At 41.8% G+C, this 21,259-nt stretch overlaps 1 protein-coding gene and 1 long non-coding RNA gene across 4 annotated transcripts; one reads left to right on the top strand and one right to left on the bottom strand.

Moving 5' to 3' along the window:
• Positions 1-10,194: 10,194 nt before the first annotated feature.
• On the top strand, positions 10,195-11,573 carry LOC117186349. Its single transcript, XR_004471456.1, has 2 exons — positions 10,195-10,515; positions 10,569-11,573. It is a non-coding gene; the product is annotated as an uncharacterized LOC117186349 (long non-coding RNA).
• On the bottom strand, positions 11,500-20,053 carry LOC117186348. 3 transcript variants are annotated; one of them, XM_033387044.1, is made up of 3 exons: positions 19,933-20,031; positions 19,694-19,874; positions 19,052-19,637 (listed from the first exon to the last, which is right to left on the bottom strand). In XM_033387044.1, coding segments are annotated over exons 1-3 (693 nt in total). In that variant the 5' UTR covers positions 19,935-20,031; the 3' UTR covers positions 19,052-19,127. The 3 variants fall into 3 exon arrangements, with proteins under 3 accessions (XP_033242934.1, XP_033242935.1, XP_033242933.1); XM_033387043.1 differs by lacking the exon at positions 19,052-19,637 and adding an exon at positions 11,500-12,081 and having other exon boundaries at positions 19,694-20,053; XM_033387042.1 differs by having other exon boundaries at positions 19,694-20,050.
• Between the last annotated feature and the right edge of the window lie 1,206 nt (positions 20,054-21,259).

The following is a 21,259-nucleotide window of genomic DNA, read 5'->3' as shown; positions in this document are numbered from 1 at the left end:
CTTGAGCTCGATTTCACATTTAACTCTGTTAACTTCCTGGCATAGCTAGTTCTTTTGGCAATTTTAACAGATTTTTTCCATTTAACCTTGAGGTTAACAGCAGAACAATAATTTTGAAAGGAGGGTTCTTCTGCGACTCTGCAAACTCCCTGAATAATTTGGCTAAATTCTCGTCCCACCATAATTTTGGACATTTGTTTTTGATTTCATAAGTAGCTGCTTTTATTTCCTGTTGGATGTTCTTCGATATTGTTCTTCGCCCTTTGTGAAAGTTAAATCGAGCACAGACCCTGATGTTGAGTCGATGTGTCTTCTGAATGTGAGACTGTGGTCATTTGCTAGACTATAGCCAGCATTTGACATAGCTTGCATGAGAAAAGTTCCCTTTCCACTGTTGGTTCTGTCTCCAAAAAAGGTATGTCTTGCGTTAAAATCTCCTGCAATTATGACTTTTCCGAATGCATCTAAATATTCAAGGAGATTGTCAATCGCTTGTTTGAAGGATGCAAGAGACAACAAAGGTTCAAAATATACTGAGGTGATAAAAAATTTATCTTTGTTGTTAATGGTCCTTGCTATAATTATATCTTGCTCTGTCTCATATATCAGTCTGTTAACTCTTAAGTCTTTTTTATAGGCTATCGCCACTCCTCCATAACCGTCCTCTCTATGTTTTTCTAACATATTGAAGTTGGCTAGTTTCCTAAAACGGAGATCGTGAGAGAAAACTTCAGCCAGAATGGCAAAGTCGAAGTTTTCATTGTTTAAGTAGAATTCTAGGTCGTTTTTATTGGCTTTAATAGATTGAATGTTATGTTGTAAAAATTTCATATTTATTTAGATGTTTTAAAAAGGTTCGTTTCTCTCTGTTTGTTCATTTTTCTGTCTGCATTATGTTCCATATTGTTATCATTTGTACTGGTCACTTTTTTTGATGGATGTGACGAATCATTTGAGTCGACTGAACGAGACAACATGTCAACCATCTGTTGAATGGTAAATTTGTTTTCTTTTAGTTCTTTGTTTTCGAAAAATGGTACGTGATTACTAGAATCGTTGGTATATGATTCTAAGTGATAGTGGGGTTTTTGTGCAGGAACCAAAGGTCTCTGCACTAACCTGCTCGCATAACTGTGTTTTTTTTAAACTTCATTTGCTTTACCGTTTTTGTTTTGAACATTATCCTCATTTATGTCTAGTTTTGGATAGTTTTTTTCATAATTATCTAACAGCGAAAAGTTTTGATGGATTGAGTAAGTGCTAAGCACTTCCTTACGCGCGATTTTTTTGATTTTCATTATTTTGTTAATGTCCATCTCCTTTTCCCATACTGGGCACATCAGTCTGTCCCTAGCTGAGTGATTTTTCCCATTGCAAAGGATACACTTGAGACCAATGCACGACCCATTGCACTCCTCGACTCCGCATTTATAGCACCTCCTAGCTGATTTGCATCTGGCCGAAGTGTGACCAAGTCTGCCACAATTATAACATTGCCTTACTCTGTCTATCTATTATGCTATTAACTCTATCTATTATGCTGCCAAACTCCCGATATGCCTTAGCGTAGCCCGTATTTAAATCCCTATTTGCTGACACCGTTTCACTTGCTGGGAGATTGAATGCAAACACCTTAACCAACTCTTTCGCCGCCAGGAATCTCATCCTGTAGTCCGGGGGAAGTTCTCCTGCCATGTGATATATGATAGGAACGGGAGTGCAGATTATCAGACCCAGCGACTTTCTGAGGTGATGGTTGCAGTGGGATTTGATTTTGGCCAAGGCAGATTTGGACAGGTTGCAGAATGACGAGCACGCGTACTCTAGCCTACTTCTGACGAATGCCTTGTAAAATATAAGCCCTCTTTTAGGGCTGATACCATAGTGGCACCCACTGAGTAATCTGAGAAACGCACAGATTCTGTTCGATTCCGAGATGGCCAGATCAATGTGACCAGAGGCTGAGTTGTTTGCTGAGATAGTCCTGCCTAGGTATTTGATCTGCTCTACTTGTCTGATCTCAACTCCTTGATGCGAGATATTTAGCGCAGTTCTACGATTGTTGAAGTAAATCACTTTAGACTTCACCGGATTGAATGACAAGTTTAGCCTATTGCATTTTTCCTTGAACTTATCTATACTGTCGCCAGCACCCGCTTCGCAATGGATACGTCTTTATGAAAACAAACTATGAAAAAGTCATCATCATCGAGTGTGTCCACTCTTACGCAGTCGAACGCTCTTTGTAGATCTAGACAAGCTGCGACAACCTGACAACCCCTCGCTTTCAGCGCCAGAACTTTGTTGATAAGGTCGTTGATGCAAAGAGCCGTGGACCTGTTTCTCCTGAAGGCATAGGACCTGACCGGCAGCAGGTCACAGTTTGCTATGTGCTCGTCCAAAAGTGGGTACCACTTTTATCCTGCGCCAGACTTTAGAGATGACGCCACTCAGCCATACCTTATTTATAATTTCAAAAATGTCTTGTTTTTTTCCATTTGGTAGCTTTTGAAGCATCCTGAACGAGATGCCATCAAGGCCTCTAGCCGAATAAGGGTTCCTGGTTTTTAGGAAGGCCAGGAATTCTTCCAGTTCCAGGGGTTCCGGGTGGTCTGGTCCTAACAAAGGGGCAGAAATTTTCTTAGGGGGCCTACTGTTTGACGTGGATGGGGTTACTTTAACTTTGAAAAAGTTTGTGCCATCTTCGTTCGTCCATTTGTTCCCTACATTTTTGATTTGACCGTATTTTTGTATGTTCTTCACCCTGCTCCACATAGAGGGCGATGAAGAGACCTCTTCTGTAAACTTGGAAAAGTTGCTCTTTCTAAGATATTTTACGTGATTTTGTAGATTTTTGTCAGCTTCTAAGGTTGCTCTAGCATCAGCCAATTTTTCGGTGAGGTAGAATTTTTGCCTGCAAGCGTTTCTCACGCGAAAAAGTTTTTCCGTTTCCTCGTTCCACCATTTCTTAGCAACGTAATTGTTCTTGCTTGGGAATGTGACCGTGTTTTTTAAGGTCAGGGATTTCACTTTTTCATTGAGCTCCTCCAGATTTGAGAAGTCACTTGCACCCAGAATTCGGGCTATTCTGTTGTGAAGGATCTTCTTGCCTTGGAGGGGGGCATTTAGGCCTTGCACTGATATTACAATTGGGAAGTGGTTGCTGTTCGTAATTTTTGTTTTAAGGACTTGCCAGTTAATAGTTCCATTTCTGTAGTTCGAAAAAGAAAGGTCAAGAACAGAGAATTGAGATGGGCTCCTGGAGAAGGTTGGGGAACCGTCGTTTAGGCAGATAAATCCGGCCTCTCGGGTGGAATTCTCAATGCTGCGACCCTTGCGATCACAGATCGGATTTTTCCAGATAGAAGACTTAGCGTTGAAGTCCCCGCCCACTGTTGAGGGTATGTCAAGCGAAGCCGCGAATTCGAAAACCTTTTTTGTGCCCGATTTAAACTGTGAAACTGTTGTTGATGGCGGTGCATATATGCTAAAAATATTGAAATTGCTCTTGAGGTTTAATGTTTTTATTCCTAAAATTTCCAAGTCGTTCTCTATTTTTATACCCGATACTCAAAATGAGTATTGGGGTATATTAGATTTGTGGTGAAAATGGATGTGTGTAACGTCCAGAAGGAATCGTTTCCGACCCCATAAAGTATATATATTCTTGATCAGCATCAATAGCCGAGTCAATTGAGCCATGTCTGTCTGTCCGTCTGTCCGTCCGTCCGTCTGTCCGCCTGTCCGTCTGTCCGTCCGTCCGTCTGTCCGCCTGTCCGTCCCCTTCAGCGCCTAGTGCTCAAAGACTATAAGAGCTAGAGCAACGATGTTTTGTATCCAGACTTCTGTGATATGTCACTGCTACAAAAATATTTCAAAGCTTCGCCCCGCCCACTTCCGCCGCCAACAAAGGACGAAAATCTGTGGCATCCACAATTTTAAAGATATGAGAAAACCAAAAACGCAGAATTGTAGAGAATGACCATATCTTTAAGACTGCAGAATCTGAATTTGATCGTATTATTATTATAGCCAGCATCAAGAAAACAATTTCATTTTTTCTCGCCCTGTCTCTCTCTAACACACACGTAGCATAGGCGGCTTTGCTTAGAGTAAAACATTAGCGCCTAGATCTCAGAGACTATAAAAGCTAGAGCAACCAAATTTGGTATCCAGACTCCTAATATATCGTACCGAGATAAGTTTGTTTAAAAATTTCGCCACACCCCTTTCCGCCCCCGCAAAGGACGAAAATCTGGGGGTATTCACAAATCTCAAAGACTATTAACGCTAGAGTAACCAAATTTAGTATCCGCACTCCTGTTTGATCTCACTATAAAACGTATTTCTCAAAATTTCGCCCCACCTCCTTCCGCCTACACAAAGGACGAAAATCTGTTGCATGCACAATATAGCAGATTCGAGAAAACTAAAAACGCAGAATCATAGATAACGACCATATCTATCTGATTGCTGAATCTGGATCAGATCAGATCATTTTTATAGCCAAAGGAAACAAATCAATTTGCAGTGGCTACGCAGCGCGTGACGTCACGCTCAGACTGATTTTCTGTCTCTCTCGCACGCACTCTTTGTCGTGTCGTTTAATATTAGCGGCGTCTGCCGGAGGTGAGCCATACTGACTTAGTATCGGGTATAACTGTAGAGTTGCGGTGTCCGTAGCAACTCACAACGTTCCCCCTCGTTAAAATGCTGAATTGAATGTTTTTCCTGACGTAGATGCCAACCGCGCCGTAGACGTCCTCTCTGGGCTTGCAGAAAAAGTTATATTCTAAAATGCTGCAGTCCGCGTTGTTCAGCACCCAAATCTCTGAGAGGATGGCAATATCTATTGCGTTGTTGTCTAGGAACATTGAGAGGAGCTGTTTGTTGTTGTTGTGTGTCAGGAACGCTGTGAGTTTGGCTCCTAGTGCGTTTAGCTTATCCTGGGCCAGAGAAGATGCCACGGATGAAGATCTAACAAATTTCTCGCTCATTTGGACGCAGTCTGAGTTTATTGAGTTCTTCCACTCTGCCATGTTGGCTGCTGCCTTGGCCGCCTCTGCGTTCCGGGCGGCAACCCTATTGGATTTGGTCACTTCCGCGAAAGAGGTGACAGAATGAATTTCCCTGGCGGACTCTGAGCTGTTTTTTAGGAGTTCAGGGGAGCGGTTAGACTGCCAACTGGGTCTGGGAAATTCCCCTTGATCCCTTAGGTTGGGGGAAGTTCTATCAAAAAGGATCGGATATCTAGCCTTGACCTCAGCTCTAGTTAGGTTTTCTAGTGTCATACACTTTTGAATGGCGTACGCTTTTTTCCTGGCCTCACACTGCGGGTGGGTGGCAGCATGTTCCCCCTTGCAGTTAGCACAGGCCAGCCCTGAGCAGATAATATCCTTGCTGTGATCTTTTCCGCATTTGAAGCATTTCGCTCCACTCTTGCAATGTTGCGCCAGATGGCCAAACCTAAAGCACCTGAAACATTGAATAAGCTGAACAAAAGGTTTCATTTCTACTTTAGAATATAGAAAATTGATTTTGGTTGGTAACTGCTCTCCTCTGAACCAGAGTTTCACCCTGCCAGTAGGTACACGTTCCCCCGAGGATCTATCCCTTCGCGTAATCCGAACTATCTCCTCAATTGGGATGTCCGAGGTTACAAGCTCTGCTAGCTGTTCCTCCGAGTAGTGCCCGGGGATCCCAAAAATTAATCCTGCTTTTTGTACGAAGTGCCTAAAGATTCGGGTTGAGTACCCTTGAGCAGCGAAAACACTGTTTTCCACTAACCCGTTTGCACACTCCGCCGACCCGCACACAATCTTGCACCTGCCATAGCCCATTCTAGCAACCTCCTCGATATCGGTTATGCCCTGTTTCAGCAGCAGATCGGATAGATCAAACTGGTTTATAGCATTTCTGGCATTATTCGCACTCATTTTGTCGATACAAACAATGTATGGGCCTTTATGCCCCTCATAATACTTTTTAGCGATGATTTTACGGTTGTTTCCGTTTTTCGTACTCACGGAAGCCAAACAAACCGCGTCAGTCTTCTCTCTCTCTTTCGTTGTAGAAATGTTTGCTGTCATGCTTATTGTCGTGCTCGTGGACATGTTTGTCGACACGTTCATCGACAAGTTTGGTTTCTTGCACAGCAGTTTAGAAGCCAAAAGATGCGGAGCCGTTTTTGCCGCCATCTTTACTCCTACCGGCATGGCGGATTTAGCTTCTCCTTCCCTTTTTTTCCGCGTTTCCATGCGAATTTTAACTCCCGTCGCCTTCTCCGTGGCCATCCTTGTCTTACCTATCCTTGCCATGCTTCCCAGGGTCCAGACGGAGTTCCAAGAGCCGTTTTAAGGGTTATTCCGGATCGCCATGCGGTAAATTTCAGGTTTTTCGACTTAATTAATGAAGCTTTGGGAATTTCTTCGCGCCGTCTTCGTAGGCGTGTGAGGCGCCCCCAGAAGCTACGAAAAATGTCTTTTTGATTAGAACTATCAGCGAATGACTTGAAATATGTTAATTTTTTTCCTTCCGCAAACAATTTTAGCTTCGCGCTATTTCAGTGTTGAGCAACGTCGTCATATATATCTTTTTGTTTTTCACTGAATGTGATTTTGGCAGTCACGCGTTAGCGTTGGATAAAACATCCCAGTGACACCAATAGCCCATGAACGGAGAAATCGCCGCCAATATTATATTAATCCATACTATATGCGGTAAAGAAATAGCATCAAGTAATTTTGTCTTCATTATTGAATTTTTCTACCCGGCTTGTTTGTTTGCTTCCCTCCATTTTTGTTGCGCCTGCATGTTCGCTACATGAATACTTAATTTTCTGGTATAAATCGGTATCTTTTCTAATTACTGAGTACAGTGTTTCATAATGCTAAAGAATTATAAGAACTCAGTGGAAAGCCACCAAGTTTTTTAAATTCCCTAACATGGCTGCCATTACCAGGGTCGAATGACGAAGTTGAAGTTGGCTGTTTTTAGCCCTGTCCCGGTGCATGCTGCAATTCTAATACATAACCTACCAGACAAATACTTTAAAATAATATAAATAAATGGGTTATATTATAAGAGTAATCAAGATAATATGCATGAGCTCCCATTGAAGATTAATCATTTCAGGAAAAAACCATTCGTCTTATTATTCTAGGACTGTGGTAATACGTGTACGTGGTGTATACGTGTAGATTTATAGTTCAAAAGAATGGTTTTAAATTGGATCCAACGAATAAGTAGGGCAAGAACGAGATCGATTTCCATGCCCTGAAGCAAAATGTGTACTGGAACTGAAAAAAAATGTACCCGAATATGTTGGGCCGCTCGTTCGCTCTAGCTATGTTCGCTCGTTTTTTAATCAAACGTTTTAAAATTTTGATTACAATTTAATAACGGGTAAAAAAAAAACGAACCAACGAACTGAACTTTGTCGTCTGATTCGGATTTAGCGGCCCAAAATATTGGGTAGCAATTTCATTTGTTCCTTCAAGCTATAAAACTGATCCAAACTGATTCAGATTATGCTAAATCTGCTAGATGCGGTAGTTCTAAATTATTATTGCCATTTTTAGTATATTAAAAATTGTGGATGGCGCAGACTCTCAATTTACCGGACATGATTCTGCGGGCCAATGTTAGTGCTAATATATTAAAAAGGTTCAAATATTTGCAGCAAATACCTTTTATTTTTATAAGAATTTACAAGCCGTGAAAAAAGTTTATCCTATTTAATGAGGATACGATACTTCAGACTATTGAATATACATATAAATTTACACAATTTCGAACTACGCAATGGCTCAGTTTATACATATCATACTCAGTATATCTGAGACCTGTAAAAATACTTATAAACAATAATACAATGTGGAGGAGGAATTCAAGTGCGATTCCTTTTAGTCGTCTCGGTATTGCCGACCGTTGGTGCTGCTACCATAGTAGGATGGTCGATCTGGAAGTTTTGGTGGCACGTTTATGACAGGACGGCTGTGAAAGGTAAAAAAAAGGTTACTTAATGTTCGGCAAAAATTACATTAGAATTGATTTTTTAAATACAAGCACCGCTGTACCAAAATTCAACTCACCAGGTGGACAGCATTCTTGTGCTTATATTTGTTTTAATTAAAAAAAACACAATATTGTCAAGTAAAATATAAATTTTAGAGGAAACAGAATCTGTAGCCATTTTATCTTTACTCTCTGATAAAGTTGATGGTGAGAGCTTTTGTAGGTGAGGAAATCAACTATCCTACCGTTATTTTTTTAAAAACCCGATTTTGGTTATCAATGGAGCAGTATAGTAGTTTTAGAGTGAAATTCAGTTTTTACTCTTTTAACATATGTATATTTAATATATTTATTTGTAACACTTTTTTCTTTTATTTTTTATACTAAATATTCAACACATCTAATTTTATATGTTTTTTTATATATAAATAAAGGCGTATATACTTTCTTTAATAAACATTAACTGAAGTTAATTTCTTATCCTTCTAATATGCGTACAGGTGGAAATATGTATGGGCAAATCCAAACTACATTGAATCTCAAATTGAAGATATCCAAAAAAGGTAATATACTTTACCATTTAAATAGTGAATAGTTTCAATACAGTTTTTATTGTATCCAGTTTTTGTTCTACTTTTAAACATTTTTAATGTTATTTTGTACATAAAATAAACATGTGTATATTTCAAATATATAAATTTTTACATACAAAATTACCAAAATACCAATTACCAATGTTAAGCTATTAAGCGTTTTTAACAACTGTTGCAATTTGAAGTTAATGAAAGTCGAGAGGCTGTTTATAATTCACAATTTATTTGCATATGTAAACCAACTTATCGCGTATGTACATATGGGGATGATTGGGGCGAACGATTGATGCGAGGATGTTAGTCTAATAGCTGCGACGATTAGCTCAAGACTGCCCATGCAAGGGCTGACGGGCCAAATTGCCGGCCCTATGCAGCAAGCTTAGACGCGAGCGAGAGCGTATGATAGCCCGAGAGCGTTAGAGCTGCTCGGGGACGCTGTTAAGCCGAGTCCGAGAGATTGCGACATAAGTAGACGAAAGAATTCCGCTGCATGCGCATATGCGGTAGAAAATGATCTTTGCAGTGGGGGCATTGGAAACGACAACACCAAAATGCATTTCCTTTGGGCCGCACCACTGGCAATAATTTAAAATATTTAAGCTGCTTGACCCGACATACTCCCCCCGTTGGAAGCCTGACTTTCAACAGCATCTTTAAGGGGCAGCAGGCACAGCTTGTTGACGGCGCGCTTGGTGATTCCAGATGACGTCTTCAGCACAGCAACTCGGGCAACGCCATCTCGTCCAGGCAAAAGCTCGACCACTCTTGCCAGTGGCCACTTCATGGGAGGAAGATTCTCATCCTTGACAAGAACCAAATCTGCGACTGCTAAACTAGGCTTCGCAGTGCGCCACTTTGAGCGCTGCTGCAGTGACGTTATGTACTCCTCCTTCCACCGAGACCAAAAGAGCTGCTGCAGGTACGAAACGCGCTGCCAGCCGTCCAGGCGATCGAAGTTTAGCTGCGTGACGTCAGGCTCAGCGAACGAAGCAGGAGGGCCACCATTCAAGAAATGCGCTGGAGTTAGAACATCTAGATCGGCAGGGCTCTCTGAAATTGAAAGTAAAGGTCTTGAATTAATCACTGCCGTGATGTGGCACAAAAGCGTCCGCAGCTCGTCAAATCCAAGAACCGAGTTGCCTATCGCACGGTAGAAGTGGTACTTGGCCGTCTTCACTGCAGCCTCCCATAGACCACCAAAATGAGGGGAGCGCGGAGGAATGAAATGCCAGTCCATAGCCTCGACCAAGCAAAAATCCAGCAGCGCCTTCTGATGGTCATCGCTGAGGACCAAGCGCTTTAATTCCATCAGCTCATTCTTAGCGCCGACAAAATTGGTTGCGTTGTCTGACCAAATTTGCCGCGGCTTTCGTCTGGTACATATGAAGCGCTTTAGTCCATGTAGAAAAGCAACTGTGGATAAGTCCTTTATAAGCTCCAGATGAACAGCCTTGGTAGCGAAACAAATGAAGACGCAGACGTAGCACTTGATTGGAGCCTTGTTGCGTTCCTCCGGTTTGTAGAAAAACGGCCCACAAAAGTCCACGCCTGTGATCTCAAAGGCATGAGAACCATCGAGCCGCTCCTTTGGAAGATCCGCCATAATCAGGCAGGCTCCGTTTTTCATTTACTTTTGCGGATTACGTTTTCAGCCAAAACGTTTCGATTTCGTTTTAAGGTGCTCCAGTTTTCACATATTTTTTTTATTGATATGTTTCTTTTTTCATCGTTTCTGGCAAACAAAAACAGCTGACCTGGCTGCTTTGTAAAAATACAGCGTGATTAAAATGCCTTTTATTTTTTCAATTGCTTGTTTTGAAGCAAAACGATTGCAGAAATTACGTGATCTAAGAAGATCTAGACATCTTAGATGCAACACTTGTGTATTTAACATGTCTGACGAACTGTGAGTAACAGCATGCGTATTGAAAATTAAATTGCTAATGGTAAAGCTTTCAGATTTGTGAAGTCATTTCGGATCGACAAAAAAACTTTCAAAATGATTTTGGAGAAAGTTCAACCCCATTAAGGTGTTACCAGGAAGTTATCTCCCTCTACGCAATTGGCTTCAGTAATGTGATATCTCGCCACTGGCTGCTACCAGTGGGCAGTTGCCAAAGACCACCATATAAACATTGGACGCAGTACATTTGGAAAGATTCTTCACAAACTTATTCCGTTGATGGACAGGCTGTTATGTATTGAGTTCATTTCGTTGTAGATGAATAATCATCAATTGCAACAATCATATGAATATTTCTATCGGAACTTTAAATTGCCTCGAATTGGTGCCTGTGTGGATGGAACTCACATCAGAATACTAAAGCCTGTACAAAACCACTCCGTGTTCTATAATAGGAAATGATTTTATAGCATGAATGCCATGGTGGTGTGTAACTGCAACATGGAGATAATTGCTATTGATGCCACGCACCCTGGTTCCTGCCATGACTCCATCATTTGGAATCACTCCCCTGCTAGGGAATATTTATCCACGACCATTAATGGGTTTGTTTTGGCTGATTCGGGCTACGCTCTAGAGAGTTTTGTTCTGACTCCTTATAGGAGCGCGGAGATAGCCACCTATCAGCACAGATTCAACATAAAGCATACTGGAGCACGAAATATTATAGAACGCACCATTGGAGTCCTTAAAAGCCGTTTCCGTTGCTTGCAACGCACTTTAAATTACCCACCAATATTTTGTTGCCAAATTATAAATGTATGCTGTGCCCTGCACAATATTTGTAGAAGACGTAATGTCTTAATCGAGGAGGATGTTCGATTTGACGACCCTTTAGACACTGAAAATGAATTCGACGACACTGAAAATAATGGATCATCTATACGCGATGAAATAGCTCAGGCCATTCCTTATTAAAATGCAAAATTTTTCATGTTTTCTTCTTTATGTCATTCGATATTCTTTATAACTAATAAAGCTAAGTTTCACAAAAAAACTAATAGGAAACTAATTATTTCGCAAATTTGTCCAAAATTTGGCTAAATTTGTCTACAAGCGCCTTTTGGACCTCGAGCTTCTCCTTCTCTAACGATTCCATTCGTTCGAAATGTTCCGAAATTTTCTTGGAAATTGCCGACATTTCATCCAGCTGAGCAGCGCAGAGATCGTTGAGGTCCATGGTCTGCGCTGGTCTAGTTCGACGGCGCTTCGGCATGGGCTCCTCCTCCTCTGAGGGTTCGTCCTTCTCTGAGGGTTCGTCCTTCTCTGAGGGTTCCTCCTCAATGGGGTCTTAACCCCAGTGTCGGCCTCCTTGGTCGTACGGGGGGGAAGTCCATACGCTGGCCCACCTACTCCTTCCACCATTTCGTAGAGGCCACATAGCTTGGCCACTTCCTCCTCCAATTCCCCAAGCGATTGCTGAGCGAAGGGCCCTCCACCTGTAGCTCGAGTTTCTGATTTGTTTTTCGCCATCTTCTTGCGGATGTTTGTTTTCCAATCTGCCCAAACCTGAAATTGTAGAATTGAATATAGTAGTGTGCTACCTTTTGTTGTGCAACACATACCTTTTTCCAACCAATATTAGCGGCGTCTGCCGGAGGTGAGCCATACTGACTTAGTATCGGGTATAACTGTAGAGTTGCGGTGTCCGTAGCAACTCACAACGTTCCCCCTCGTTAAAATGCTGAATTGAATGTTTTTCCTGACGTAGATGCCAACCGCGCCGTAGACGTCCTCTCTGGGCTTGCAGAAAAAGTTATATTCTAAAATGCTGCAGTCCGCGTTGTTCAGCACCCAAATCTCTGAGAGGATGGCAATATCTATTGCGTTGTTGTCTAGGAACATTGAGAGGAGCTGTTTGTTGTTGTTGTGTGTCAGGAACGCTGTGAGTTTGGCTCCTAGTGCGTTTAGCTTATCCTGGGCCAGAGAAGATGCCACGGATGAAGATCTAACAAATTTCTCGCTCATTTGGACGCAGTCTGAGTTTATTGAGTTCTTCCACTCTGCCATGTTGGCTGCTGCCTTGGCCGCCTCTGCGTTCCGGGCGGCAACCCTATTGGATTTGGTCACTTCCGCGAAAGAGGTGACAGAATGAATTTCCCTGGCGGACTCTGAGCTGTTTTTTAGGAGTTCAGGGGAGCGGTTAGACTGCCAACTGGGTCTGGGAAATTCCCCTCGATCCCTTAGGTTGGGGGAAGTTCTATCAAAAAGGATCGGATATCTAGCCTTGACCTCAGCTCTAGTTAGGTTTTCTAGTGTCATACACTTTTGAATGGCGTACGCTTTTTTCCTGGCCTCACACTGCGGGTGGGTGGCAGCATGTTCCCCCTTGCAGTTAGCACAGGCCAGCCCTGAGCAGATAATATCCTTGCTGTGATCTTTTCCGCATTTGAAGCATTTCGCTCCACTCTTGCAATGTTGCGCCAGATGGCCAAACCTAAAGCACCTGAAACATTGAATAAGCTGAACAAAAGGTTTCATTTCTACTTTAGAATATAGAAAATTGATTTTGGTTGGTAACTGCTCTCCTCTGAACCAGAGTTTCACCCTGCCAGTAGGTACACGTTCCCCCGAGGATCTATCCCTTCGCGTAATCCGAACTATCTCCTCAATTGGGATGTCCGAGGTTACAAGCTCTGCTAGCTGTTCCTCCGAGTAGTGCCCGGGGATCCCAATAATTAATCCTGCTTTTTTTACGAAGTGCCTAAAGATTCGGGTTGAGTACCCTTGAGCAGCGAAAACACTGTTTTCCACTAACCCGTTTGCACACTCCGCCGACCCGCACACAATCTTGCACCTGCCATAGCCCATTCTAGCAACCTCCTCGATATCGCTTATGCCCTGTTTCAGCAGCAGATCGGATAGATCAAACTGGTTTATAGCATTTCTGGCATTATTCGCACTCATTTTGTCGATACAAACAATGTATGGGCCTTTATGCCCCTCATAATACTTTTTAGCGATGATTTTACGGTTGTTTCCGTTTTTCGTACTCACGGAAGCCAAACAAACCGCGTCAGTCTTCTCTCTCTCTTTCGTTGTAGAAATGTTTGCTGTCATGCTTATTGTCGTGCTCGTGGACATGTTTGTCGACACGTTCATCGACAAGTTTGGTTTCTTGCACAGCAGTTTAGAAGCCAAAAGATGCGGAGCCGTTTTTGCCGCCATCTTTACTCCTACCGGCATGGCGGATTTAGCTTCTCCTTCCCTTTTTTTCCGCGTTTCCATGCGAATTTTAACTCCCGTCGCCTTCTCCGTGGCCATCCTTGTCTTACCTATCCTTGCCATGCTTCCCAGGGTCCAGACGGAGTTCCAAGAGCCGTTTTAAGGGTTATTCCGGATCGCCATGCGGTAAATTTCAGGTTTTTCGACTTAATTAATGAAGCTTTGGGAATTTCTTCGCGCCGTCTTCGTAGGCGTGTGAGGCGCCCCCAGAAGCTACGAAAAATGTCTTTTTGATTAGAACTATCAGCGAATGACTTGAAATATGTTAATTTTTTTCCTTCCGCAAACAATTTTAGCTTCGCTCTATTTCAGTGTTGAGCAACGTCGTCATATATATCTTTTTGTTTTTCACTGAATGTGATTTTGGCAGTCACGCGTTAGCGTTGGATAAAACATCCCAGTGACACCAATAGCCCATGAACGGAGAAATCGCCGCCAATATTATATTAATCCATACTATATGCGGTAAAGAAATAGCATCAAGTAATTTTGTCTTCATTATTGAATTTTTCTACCCGGCTTGTTTGTTTGCTTCCCTCCATTTTTGTTGCGCCTGCATGTTCGCTACATGAATACTTAATTTTCTGGTATAAATCGGTATCTTTTCTAATTACTGAGTACAGTGTTTCATAATGCTAAAGAATTATAAGAACTCAGTGGGAAGCCACCAAGTTTTTTAAATTCCCTAACATGGCTGCCATTACCAGGGTCGAATGACGAAGTTGAAGTTGGCTGTTTTTAGCCCTGTCCCGGTGCATGCTGCAATTCTAATACATAACCTACCAGACAAATACTTTAAAATAATATAAATAAATGGGTTATATTATAAGAGTAATCAAGATAATATGCATGAGCTCCCATTGAAGATTAATCATTTCAGGAAAAAACCATTCGTCTTATTATTCTAGGACTGTGGTAATACGTGTACGTGGTGTATACGTGTAGATTTATAGTTCAAAAGAATGGTTTTAAATTGGATCCAACGAATAAGTAGGGCAAGAACGAGATCGATTTCCATGCCCTGAAGCAAAATGTGTACTGGAACTGAAAAAAAATGTACCCGAATATGTTGGGCCGCTCGTTCGCTCTAGCTATGTTCGCTCGTTTTTTAATCAAACGTTTTAAAATTTTGATTACAATTTAATAACGGGTAAAAAAAAAACGAACCAACGAACTGAACTTTGTCGTCTGATTCGGATTTAGCGGCCCAAAATATTGGGTAGCAATTTCATTTGTTCCTTCAAGCTATAAAACTGATCCAAACTGATTCAGATTATGCTAAATCTGCTAGATGCGGTAGTTCTAAATTATTATTGCCATTTTTAGTATATTAAAAATTGTGGATGGCGCAGACTCTCAATTTACCGGACATGATTCTACGGGCCAATGTTAGTGCTAATATATTAAAAAGGTTCAAATATTTGCAGCAAATACCTTTTATTTTTATAAGAATTTACAAGCCGTGAAAAAAGTTTATCCTATTTAATGAGGATACGATACTTCAGACTATTGAATATACATATAAATTTACACAATTTCGAACTACGCAATGGCTCAGTTTATACATATCATACTCAGTATATCTGAGACCTGTAAAAATACTTATAAACAATAATACAATGTGGAGGAGGAATTCAAGTGCGATTCCTTTTAGTCGTCTCGGTATTGCCGACCGTTGGTGCTGCTACCATAGTAGGATGGTCGATCTGGAAGTTTTGGTGGCACGTTTATGACAGGACGGCTGTGAAAGGTAAAAAAAAGGTTACTTAATGTTCGGCAAAAATTACATTAGAATTGATTTTTTAAATACAAGCACCGCTGTACCAAAATTCAACTCACCAGGTGGACAGCATTCTTGTGCTTATATTTGTTTTAATTAAAAAAAACACAATATTGTCAAGTAAAATATAAATTTTAGAGGAAACAGAATCTGTAGCCATTTTATCTTTACTCTCTGATAAAGTTGATGGTGAGAGCTTTTGTAGGTGAGGAAATCAACTATCCTACCGTTATTTTTTTAAAAACCCGATTTTGGTTATCAATGGAGCAGTATAGTAGTTTTAGAGTGAAATTCAGTTTTTACTCTTTTAACATATGTATATTTAATATATTTATTTGTAACACTTTTTTCTTTTATTTTTTATACTAAATATTCAACACATCTAATTTTATATGTTTTTTTATATATAAATAAAGACGTATATACTTTCTTTAATAAACATTAACTGAAGTTAATTTCTTATCCTTCTAATATGCGTACAGGTGGAAATATGTATGGGCAAATCCAAACTACATTGAATCTCAAATTGAAGATATCCAAAAAAGGTAATATACTTTACCATTTAAATAGTGAATAGTTTCAATACAGTTTTTATTGTATCCAGTTTTTGTTCTACTTTTAAACATTTTTAATGTTATTTTGTACATAAAATAAACATGTGTATATTTCAAATATATAAATTTTTACATACAAAATTACCAAAATACCAATTACCAATGTTAAGCTATTAAGCGTTTTTAACAACTGTTGCAATTTGAAGTTAATGAAAGTCGAGAGGCTGTTTATAATTCACAATTTATTTGCATATGTAAACCAACTTATCGCGTATGTACATATGGGGATGATTGGGGCGAACGATTGATGCGAGGATGTTAGTCTAATAGCTGCGACGATTAGCTCAAGACTGCCCATGCAAGGGCTGACGGGCCAAATTGCCGGCCCTATGCAGCAAGCTTAGACGCGAGCGAGAGCGTATGATAGCCCGAGAGCGTTAGAGCTGCTCGGGGACGCTGTTAAGCCGAGTCCGAGAGATTGCGACATAAGTAGACGAAAGAATTCCGCTGCATGCGCATATGCGGTAGAAAATGATCTTTGCAGTGGGGGCATTGGAAACGACAACACCAAAATGCATTTCCTTTGGGCCGCACCACTGGCAATAATTTAAAATATTTAAGCTGCTTGACCCGACATACTCCCCCCGTTGGAAGCCTGACTTTCAACAGCATCTTTAAGGGGCAGCAGGCACAGCTTGTTGACGGCGCGCTTGGTGATTCCAGATGACGTCTTCAGCACAGCAACTCGGGCAACGCCATCTCGTCCAGGCAAAAGCTCGACCACTCTTGCCAGTGGCCACTTCATGGGAGGAAGATTCTCATCCTTGACAAGAACCAAATCTGCGACTGCTAAACTAGGCTTCGCAGTGCGCCACTTTGAGCGCTGCTGCAGTGACGTTATGTACTCCTCCTTCCACCGAGACCAAAAGAGCTGCTGCAGGTACGAAACGCGCTGCCAGCCGTCCAGGCGATCGAAGTTTAGCTGCGTGACGTCAGGCTCAGCGAACGAAGCAGGAGGGCCACCATTCAAGAAATGCGCTGGAGTTAGAACATCTAGATCGGCAGGGCTCTCTGAAATTGAAAGTAAAGTTCTTGAATTAATCACTGCCGTGATGTGGCACAAAAGCGTCCGCAGCTCGTCAAATCCAAGAACCGAGTTGCCTATCGCACGGTAGAAGTGGTACTTGGCCGTCTTCACTGCAGCCTCCCATAGACCACCAAAATGAGGGGAGCGCGGAGGAATGAAATGCCAGTCCATAGCCTCGACCAAGCAAAAATCCAGCAGCGCCTTCTGATGGTCATCGCTGAGGACCAAGCGCTTTAATTCCATCAGCTCATTCTTAGCGCCGACAAAATTGGTTGCGTTGTCTGACCAAATTTGCCGCGGCTTTCGTCTGGTACATATGAAGCGCTTTAGTCCATGTAGAAAAGCAACTGTGGATAAGTCCCTTATAAGCTCCAGATGAACAGCCTTGGTAGCGAAACAAATGAAGACGCAGACGTAGCACTTGATTGGAGCCTTGTTGCGTTCCTCCGGTTTGTAGAAAAACGGCCCACAAAAGTCCACGCCTGTGATCTCAAAGGCATGAGAACCATCGAGCCGCTCCTTTGGAAGATCCGCCATAATCAGGCAGGCTCCGTTTTTCATTTACTTTTGCGGATTACGTTTTCAGCCAAAACGTTTCGATTTCGTTTTAAGGTGCTCCAGTTTTCACATATTTTTTTTATTGATATGTTTCTTTTTTCATCGTTTCTGGCAAACAAAAACAGCTGACCTGGCTGCTTTGTAAAAATACAGCGTGATTAAAATGCCTTTTATTTTTTCAATTGCTTGTTTTGAAGCAAAACGATTGCAGAAATTACGTGATCTAAGAAGATCTAGACATCTTAGATGCAACACTTGTGTATTTAACATGTCTGACGAACTGTGAGTAACAGCATGCGTATTGAAAATTAAATTGCTAATGGTAAAGCTTTCAGATTTGTGAAGTCATTTCGGATCGACAAAAAAACTTTCAAAATGATTTTGGAGAAAGTTCAACCCCATTAAGGTGTTACCAGGAAGTTATCTCCCTCTACGCAATTGGCTTCAGTAATGTGATATCTCGCCACTGGCTGCTACCAGTGGGCAGTTGCCAAAGACCACCATATAAACATTGGACGCAGTACATTTGGAAAGATTCTTCACAAACGTATTCCGTTGATGGACAGGCTGTTATGTATTGAGTTAATTTCGTTGTAGATGAATAATCATCAATTGCAACAATCATATGAATATTTCTATCGGAACTTTAAATTGCCTCGAATTGGTGCCTGTGTGGATGGAACTCACATCAGAATACTAAAGCCTGTACAAAACCACTCCGTGTTCTATAATAGGAAATGATTTTATAGCATGAATGCCATGGTGGTGTGTAACTGCAACATGGAGATAATTGCTATTGATGCCACGCACCCTGGTTCCTGCCATGACTCCATCATTTGGAATCACTCCCCTGCTAGGGAATATTTATCCACGACCATTAATGGGTTTGTTTTGGCTGATTCGGGCTACGCTCTAGAGAGTTTTGTTCTGACTCCTTATAGGAGCGCGGAGATAGCCACCTATCAGCACAGATTCAACATAAAGCATACTGGAGCACGAAATATTATAGAACGCACCATTGGAGTCCTTAAAAGCCGTTTCCGTTGCTTGCAACGCACTTTAAATTACCCACCAATATTTTGTTGCCAAATTATAAATGTATGCTGTGCCCTGCACAATATTTGTAGAAGACGTAATGTCTTAATCGAGGAGGATGTTCGATTTGACGACCCTTTAGACACTGAAAATGAATTCGACGACACTGAAAATAATGGATCATCTATACGCGATGAAATAGCTCAGGCCATTCCTTATTAAAATGCAAAATTTTTCATGTTTTCTTCTTTATGTCATTCGATATTCTTTATAACTAATAAAGCTAAGTTTCACAAAAAAACTAATAGGAAACTAATTATTTCGCAAATTTGTCCAAAATTTGGCTAAATTTGTCTACAAGCGCCTTTTGGACCTCGAGCTTCTCCTTCTCTAACGATTCCATTCGTTCGAAATGTTCCGAAATTTTCTTGGAAATTGCCGACATTTCATCCAGCTGAGCAGCGCAGAGATCGTTGAGGTCCATGGTCTGCGCTGGTCTAGTTCGACGGCGCTTCGGCATGGGCTCCTCCTTCTCTGAGGGTTCGTCCTTCTCTGAGGGTTCGTCCTTCTCTGAGGGTTCCTCCTCAATGGGGTCTTCCATCACGCACTTAACCCCAGTGTCGGCCTCCTTGGTCGTACGGGGGGGAAGTCCATACGCTGGCCCACCTACTCCTTCCACCATTTCGTAGAGGCCACATAGCTTGGCCACTTCCTCCTCCAATTCCCCAAGCGATTGCTGAGCGAAGGGCCCTCCACCTGTAGCTCGAGTTTCTGATTTGTTTTTCGCCATCTTCTTGCAGATGTTTGTTTTCCAATCTGCCCAAACCTGAAATTGTAGAATTGAATATAGTAGTGTGCTACCTTTTGTTGTGCAACACATACCTTTTTCCAACCCAATGCGTCCTTGATTGGCGGCCCAACAGCATTGAGAGCGCCGCAAAGCTCTGCCCACTTGGCATCGACAACAACTCGGTCGCCCTTCACAAATCCTTTTGCCAAGTCCGGGTTGTCTTTCATAAAACCCACCAGGATTTCATCTTGAAGAGATGATTTATGCTTTCCCCTGGATATAAAGAACAAAGCGGTAATTTTGAAATAAAAAATTAATTTGCTGCACTTACATTTTGAAGTCCGAATTAAATTGGGCGGGAAACAGCTGTGCTCACCCAGATGTTCTGTTAAGCGCATGTTACAAGCACAGTCTGAGCTGTTACATGCACATTTGTGCTGTTATACGCAAAAATTGATTTCTTGCCAACGTTCCGATAACCAAATCGGAATGGGTCAGCTGCTTACACCAAAACGAAATTTGTTGTTGCTGTGGCCAATTTTGTCCGAACCAAATTTGAGGTTGGGTTGAAATAAAATTATTTATAAAAAAAGCACAAGTTAAATTACCCTGATATAGGTATCAAGTTTATGTTAATGCATCAATAAGTCATCTATTTTTTTCCTTTTGCAATTAGGGTTCGTTTTGTTGTATAAAAAGCCGTTTACTTTTCATTTCGTCAACGAAAATGTTTTCGTTTTGAAAACGAAGAAATCTTGCGGAATGGGAAAAAGAGAGCCCCAATTTATGTGATTTCAAAAGTAAATCGGAAAACTTTTGTGAAAGTGAAAAACGGAGCCTGGCTGAATATGCTCCAATACCCTGGGCTTCAGTCGAAAGCATCTTACGCACATGTTTACTGCCTTGTTTACCGTCTTCCTCCCCCCAATAGGCCAATATTGGGATCGAATTAGTCCAAGCAAAGCTCGAGGACCAGCGTGCAGATTCCGCTCATGAAAATGGGAGATTATTGCAAGAGTCAGTGGATGGCTGCTGGGCAAGATGATGGGATGACGGCCATCAAAATCCAACGAAGAGTTTTTCAGTCGACCATCTACCCTGAGAAGTCCAAACTGATCCATGAATGGCGATAACGATGCGATTGAGCTCGATGAGGAGACTGCTCCCCTTGCCCGCAGTGACTTCATGTCCTCCCATAGCTGAGTACGCTGGACTAGTCGTAGCAATACTTGGGTTCCATGTTCAATGTCTGAGACAGTGAGTCCGGGGCGCCGAATTCGGTTGCAAAACTTGTGAATGTATCCGAAAACGCGTTGCAAAGAAGCAAATGAATTCGCATACTTGGAATCAGCAATAATGTGCATGTAGGGCGATTTGACCAGAAGAGCCTTCCGACGAAGTTCAAGGGCTGGCTTATCAGGTAGCACAGTGGGTGGCCAGTCATCTGAGGAGCCGCAAAGAAATGGAGGACCATGAGCCCAAAGAGGTGACTCATTCAGCTCAGTCGGCCCCTCATTCAGCCCCTCGAGACAGAATGTCGGCTGGGTTTAAAGCTGTGGGAACATAGCGCCATTCCATTTTTTCGGTCATTTCCTGAATCGTTGACACTCTATTTGCAACAAAAATATTAAATCTTGACGGCTCGTCTCGAATCCAAG

The sequence above is a fragment of the Drosophila miranda genome, chromosome XR (assembly GCF_003369915.1).
Source record: "Drosophila miranda strain MSH22 chromosome XR, D.miranda_PacBio2.1, whole genome shotgun sequence".
NCBI lineage: Eukaryota > Metazoa > Arthropoda > Insecta > Diptera > Drosophilidae > Drosophila > Drosophila miranda.
Note: the sequence above shows the minus strand (reverse complement) of the source record. Positions and strands in the feature narration are given on the sequence as shown.

What these genes read in the sequence shown, in the direction of transcription:
- LOC117186348 (XM_033387042.1), bottom strand. Translation starts at nt 19,999, where the DNA reads ATGCGCTTAACAGAACATCTGGGTGAGCACAGCTGTTTCCCGCCCAAT. An exon ending in ACGCATTGGGTTGGAAAAAG is followed by an intron (nt 19,638 to 19,693) that starts GTATGTGTTGCA and finishes CTACAATTTCAG; the next exon opens with GTTTGGGCAGATTGGAAAAC.